The following is a 6,059-nucleotide window of genomic DNA, read 5'->3' as shown; positions in this document are numbered from 1 at the left end:
TAAATAAAAAAAATTATTCTTTATCAATTATTAATATGGCGTTGGAAAAAAAAAATACTTAGGAATAAAAAATATTCACATATTTGTTACTAATAGAATCTTGAATTGAAATCATGTATATGGAGGGGCTTTCAAATTTGACCAAGGTATTCAATATCAAAATCCTTGCAAACAATCACACAACTTGGATGTAGTTTAACAAATCCTCAATTTTTTCGAATTGAGTTTCTCTTCTTATAAGATCATACAATACATTCATTTAGTCGTATCATACCATCTACCTACCTAATTATAACAGTGTCATCCAAATATAAAGCAATTTTGACAAATATATAGTTAAAATCACATTGGTTTTAACTTTCAAGTATCGAGCATAGAGGAAACAAATCGGTCGAAATTATCAATACCAATACCTCTAAAATTGGTAACAGAAATGCCAAAAAATTGACTTAAAGATCCAATACACATTAATGAGAAATGAGAAATTAGAATAATAATGGTCCCAAACCAAAGTAAGTTCCACGAAAAAGCTAAGGTAGGTAGCTAAGCAACTACACCATATTATATAGAGATGGTATGTAATATATAACTAACAAACAATACAATTGTCACAAATCATATTATTTATGGTGCTTTTCAACTTTCACACAATAGTCAACCTCCATCAATTCATTCATCTTCCGAGTCAACAACCTGTGTTTCCCGTTCCAGATGATGTTGACACCTCCGTGCTGCAAACAGGGCACACCTGCACCACAATAATAATAGTACAAGTATCTTCTTAATAATTAAAAAAAAAAAAAAAAAAAAAAAAAACATTTTACAAAAATAGACTTAAAAGTTGACATATGATATGAGAAATTGACATACCTTGTTGATTTGTAACCAGTTGGTTATACATTCAGAATGGTAAGAATGTTTACAAGAAAGCAAGATCAAGTTTTCCCCATCTTCATAATCTAACCGACAAATAACACATCTGCAATCAAAATTAAAATTAATAAACAAACAAATAGTATCAGAATAAATAAAATAAATCCCCGAGGAATAAAAAAAATTTGAAAATTGTTGTTTGTGTTTACGTGTCACTGCTTCCGTTTTGATTATTTTGGATCTTGTATACTACTGAGCGCAAAGAAGAAATTGAATCAGCAGAGAGCCCTCTACTTTCTGTCCCCACCACTTCACCAAGTGCAAGTAATTCCTATATGAGAAGGTCATTTAAGTCTTTTGCACAGAAAGGTATGAATTATGTGTGTAGAATAGAAATTATTACCTCATATGATAGTTCATCTGGGTCAACATCATCCCATGTACCCTGAAAGATAATGAACTATCACTATAACAATCATAAGAAAATAATAGCTTTCTTCTTTTCTTTATTTTGCCTTTAATTCCAAATTTACATTAGAATACATTGCTTTTAATTTACTTTCATTCAAAACTTCATGTATTCATAATATATATAGTATTCTATTCAATAGTATTCAGGCTTTTGGATACACATCTAAATAATAATTATGAACCAAAGGGTATATCAAATTATCACCTGAGAATTACCACCCTGATCATCAATATCATCATCTTCCTCTGTAACCACTGGCATTAAGCAAAGACTTTGTTAGACATCTATGTTTTCCACTGAAAGGATATAAATCAATGTCGACATGATATTAAAGATGGTAAAATAATAAGAAAAATGAAATTCATGATGAGAACTCACTGTCATGTATGCCAGTGAGGGCTAATAATCTAGCAGCCATTTCTTGATCTTCAGCATCTTGTAAAGCTCTTGCATATGCCTCATCATCTGGGAAAGAAGCGGGATCTAATTCAACACCGTGGTTACTTCTATCCTCCTCTCCAGATCCAAGATCGAGGTGAGCATGGACATCAAATGCATCTTCTTCGTCTTCATTGGCTTCAGAACCCTCATATTCACTGTTGTGATGATCGAATTCATCATCATCGTCGTGCACATAACTTCCTGTTTCCCAACTCTCATGGTCACTCCCATCGCCGTTCATTCTCAACATCATATATGCCCTTTCCTATTGAATCCAATCATAATTACATAAGGAAAAAAATCTAACAGGAGATATCACATGAGAGAAAACCACAAACCCACAAAACAATCAATACCATAATGTTCTTATTTAAATTTAGGGTTCATGCACAGCACACTAAGACCGATGCTTGCATCTCGCGCCTAAATACTAGTTTCAATTGAAGCAAGAATCATACTAGAAACAATCAAGGCCAGAATTCAAAATAATGAATTTCATACCCTCAAACTCCACCTAGTTTAAAACAAAGAATAAAAGACAAAGAACTTGCAATCCAGATAAAAAAAAAAAAACAAACCTCAGACTACAGATACGAAGAGATATACCTGGTCTTGTAGTGTACGAGCGAGGGCAAGATCAGCATCGACCTGACTTAGATTGGTAAAGGGAGTTCTAGGAGCCGCAGAAGGGCGGTTTGGATTGCCATTTTCTACAGCGACAGCAGGAATAAGGGAAGAATCAACAGGAGATTGAGTATTGTTGCTAGGGTTTTCATCGCTGTTGGCGATCTTGCTGCCTTGGTCTTTGGAGTTGTCCATGAACTAGGGTTTTGAAGAAGCAAATTGTTAAGGTGAATGAAAGAGGCAATGAATCAAAAATTCTTTGGGACGATGATTGATTTCAGAGAGACAACAGGAAGAACACAACAGGAGTACGCAAACGCAATCTCTTCACCGCAATCGAAAGCGATGATTATAGACAGAGAGATCGGTGTCGGTTAACCAACGGGTCAGGCTAACCTAACAGGACAAGCAAATGGCCATTCCAATAAAAATTTGTGATATTTGAATTCAAAATTTTATGTAACAAGTAATTACATAAATTTTGTCCACTAATTTCTACATTATTTGGATTCAAAAAAAGGCCTTTTTTTTATTTTTTTTTAGTAATTACCTCATGATTTTCAAATCTATCAAAAAATCTACGTTAATAAATAAAAACTTTTTTTTTCTACTTGTCACATTCTCATTTAATTTGTCAAATGTCATTTTATGTTTATTTTAAATAAAAAATTTTATCACCTATTATTTTAAAAGTTTTTTTTCTTAAATTCCATATAATATTTTAATATAATAATTACAATAAATATAGTAATAAATTGATATTAATATCATTAATAAATTTACCTTTTAATTTTAAAATTTTCAAAATTAAAGCTTACTAGTTTATTTATTTATTTAAATTATTTGTTTAAATTTAAAAGATAAAAAACATTTTCATTATAATAATTCATTATTTTTTTTATTTTCTTATAAATTTAAAGTTCTTAAATATTTAGATTTTTATATATATATAATATATATATATATATATATATATATATATATATATATATATATATATATATATAATGTAATACATGAATCTAACGACTAGTAAATAAGGATTACTGAAAATGATGGTGGTGTTTTGTATTTATAGTTTAATAACTATAATCCACAGTTAAGTTTAATAATTGTAATGATTTAGCGTTATTTACTGTTAAATTCATAGTGTGCATTGAGCTAATTGTTTATATTTACAATTTACAAGTGAATTTGGTGCATAAGAGATTCGTAACCTTTTTTTATTCCTATTTAATATCTCCCCCAAACGAAATAATATAATATAATTATTATATATTTTAACAGAATAAAAAAATTAGAGTTTAATTACTATAAAAGATAGGGTTAATGTCATAAAAACCCTTAAGTTTACAGGATTTTGTCGGTTTTGCCCAAAGTTGAATTTTATGTCCGTTTTTACCCTAACATTTTCGAAAAAATGTTCGGTTTTACCCTTTTACCGGTAATAACAGGTTTTCCAGGTTACCATTATATTAAATTCGCAAAAAAAAATCCTTAAGTTTACCCTTTTTTGCGTTTTTACCCTTAAGTTTATAATTTTTTTACACTTTTACCCTAAGTATTTTTTTTTCATAATATACGTATTCATGTAGAAAAATCGTATTTATATACGAAAAAATGTTTAATTAAATACTGTATTTATATTTTTTTAATGTTATATATATATATATATATATATATATATATATATATATATATATATATATATATATATATATGTTTGTTTCGTTGTGTGTGTGTGTGTTTGCAAGGTTATACCATTTAAAAAGATAAATAATATTTTTATAATTATGAATACCTGTTTTATAGATATAGTTTTTAGAAGTATAAATACATATTTTTACATTATTATATATAAATATGTATATATACTTCTAAAAATATATTTATACTTAAAAAAACATATATCAAAATACATATTTACACTTCTAAGATTATATGTATATACTTATATAAACATGTTTATGATTCAACAAGTTTTTTTATTAACATGTATATTTTTAAATGCATAAAAATATGTACTTGTAGTTCTAAAAACATATTAATTTGCGTTTTTTTTACATCTTAAATGATTTATCCAAGAAAAAACCCATACACACACACACACACACACACATATATATATATATATATATATATATATATATATATATATACACACACATGTGAAGAAATAACATTAAAAAAAATGTAAATACAATACTTAATTAAAATTCTTTTGTATATAAATATAAATTTTGTGCATGAATACATATAATATGAAAAAAAAATACAAAGGGTAAAAGTGTAAAAAAAAAATATAAACTTAAGGGTAAAAACGTAAAAAACTATAAACTTAAGGGTTTTTTGCGAAACTAATATAATGGTAACCTGTTATCACCTGTAAAAGGGTAAAACCGAACATTTTTGAAAAATGTTAGAGTAAAAACGGACATAAAATTCAACTTTGGGCAAAACCGACAAAACCCTGAAAACTTGAGGGTTTTTATGACGTTAGCCCTAAAAGATAATTTGATTGACTAGGATATATCATTGGTGTTTAGATATTTTAACTAATTTTAAATGTCATAGTATAATACATTATGTTTATCTAACAATAAATTTTGAAAGAAAAAGGTTTATAACATTTAATCTTATTTACTTTAATTTAAGATATTTATAAAAATTGGAAATTTTCAAAAAATAATTATTAATTTTGTCAATAGCTCCTACGGAATCATCAAATGATTAAGGTTGTGTTTGGCGTGCCACAATTAGCTGATAAACTAGCTTATTTTTTGAGGTTTTTTTTTTAAATTGTCATGTTTGGCAAGTCAAAAATTAGCTGATATGCAAGCTTTTTAGGAGCTTTTTAAAAAATTTCCTAAATATACCCTTATTTAATTACAAAAAATGTATTCTTCTTAATGTCATTTTATGTCTTTCAACTGGCTTATCAGCTAGTTTTTACCAAACGTTATTTTTTGTCAACTAGCTTTTCAGCTAGTCTGCCAAACATAACCTAATATTATCAATGGGCCAAGGAAAAATCATATTGGAATATGAAAATGTCATTTTTAAAGTGTATTTGGGACGAAAAGTTTAGGAAGTTCTAGCTTCTAGTGTTTGACAAATGTTCCGTTTGAACAAAAAACTTCATTTAGCGTTACAAGCTTTAAGTGTTTACTTTAAATAGAACACTCCAAATCTAAAAACTACATCATGTAGCGTTTAATAAAACACTATCGGCTAGCAGCTACATGCTACTAACTAGTTTACCGAACACACTCAAAATGGGCATGACTATTAGACCATGGTCTCATATATAAGGTAAAAATATATTTTCTCATCTTTTAAACGTTTGTGTCGTATCTACGAACAAATTATATCTGAAGAAAATGAGACAAGATGATAACAATCTACGAATTAAAATAAGTTTTTTCGTTATATATATATATATATATATATATATATATATATATATATATATATATATATATATATATATATATATATATATAGTACATTTCATGTAGCGTTTTTTTCGTTTTTGGTTATATTATACTTGTGAAAACAACTTTTTGATATGTAGAGTTGCGAAAATCTTATTTTCACATCTACATTTTAAGATTTCACTTGTAAAAACAAGATTTTCATATGTTTTTTA

At 27.4% G+C, this 6,059-nt stretch overlaps 1 protein-coding gene across 1 annotated transcript; it reads right to left on the bottom strand.

Annotated features, from left to right (window-relative positions):
- Positions 1-444: 444 nt before the first annotated feature.
- Positions 445-2,754, bottom strand: LOC145042255 (RING/U-box superfamily protein). Its single transcript, XM_078990652.1, has 7 exons — positions 2,393-2,754; positions 1,724-2,051; positions 1,550-1,599; positions 1,277-1,318; positions 1,083-1,204; positions 871-979; positions 445-748 (listed from the first exon to the last, which is right to left on the bottom strand). The coding sequence occupies exons 1-7, from the start codon at positions 2,603-2,605 to the stop codon at positions 686-688; spliced, it is 927 nt and encodes a 308-aa protein (XP_078846778.1). The 5' UTR covers positions 2,606-2,754; the 3' UTR covers positions 445-685.
- Between the last annotated feature and the right edge of the window lie 3,305 nt (positions 2,755-6,059).

This window comes from Lactuca saligna, chromosome 4 (genome assembly GCF_052625555.1).
Source record: "Lactuca saligna cultivar CGN05327 chromosome 4, ASM5262555v1, whole genome shotgun sequence".
Taxonomy (NCBI): Eukaryota; Viridiplantae; Streptophyta; class Magnoliopsida; order Asterales; family Asteraceae; genus Lactuca; species Lactuca saligna.
The sequence above is the reverse complement of the archived record's forward strand: the minus strand, read 5'-3'. Positions and strand labels throughout refer to the sequence as shown.

Excerpts from the sequence above, each read along its gene's own strand:
- LOC145042255 (XM_078990652.1), bottom strand. The coding sequence starts at position 2,605 with ATGGACAACTCCAAAGACCAAGGCAGCAAGATCGCCAACAGCGATGAA. Across the intron at positions 1,319-1,549 it reads ATCAGGGTGGTAATTCTCAG|GGTACATGGGATGATGTTGA; the intron begins GTGATAATTTGA and ends ATTATCTTTCAG. Across the intron at positions 980-1,082 it reads CAAAACGGAAGCAGTGACAC|ATGTGTTATTTGTCGGTTAG; the intron begins GTAAACACAAAC and ends TTTTGATTGCAG.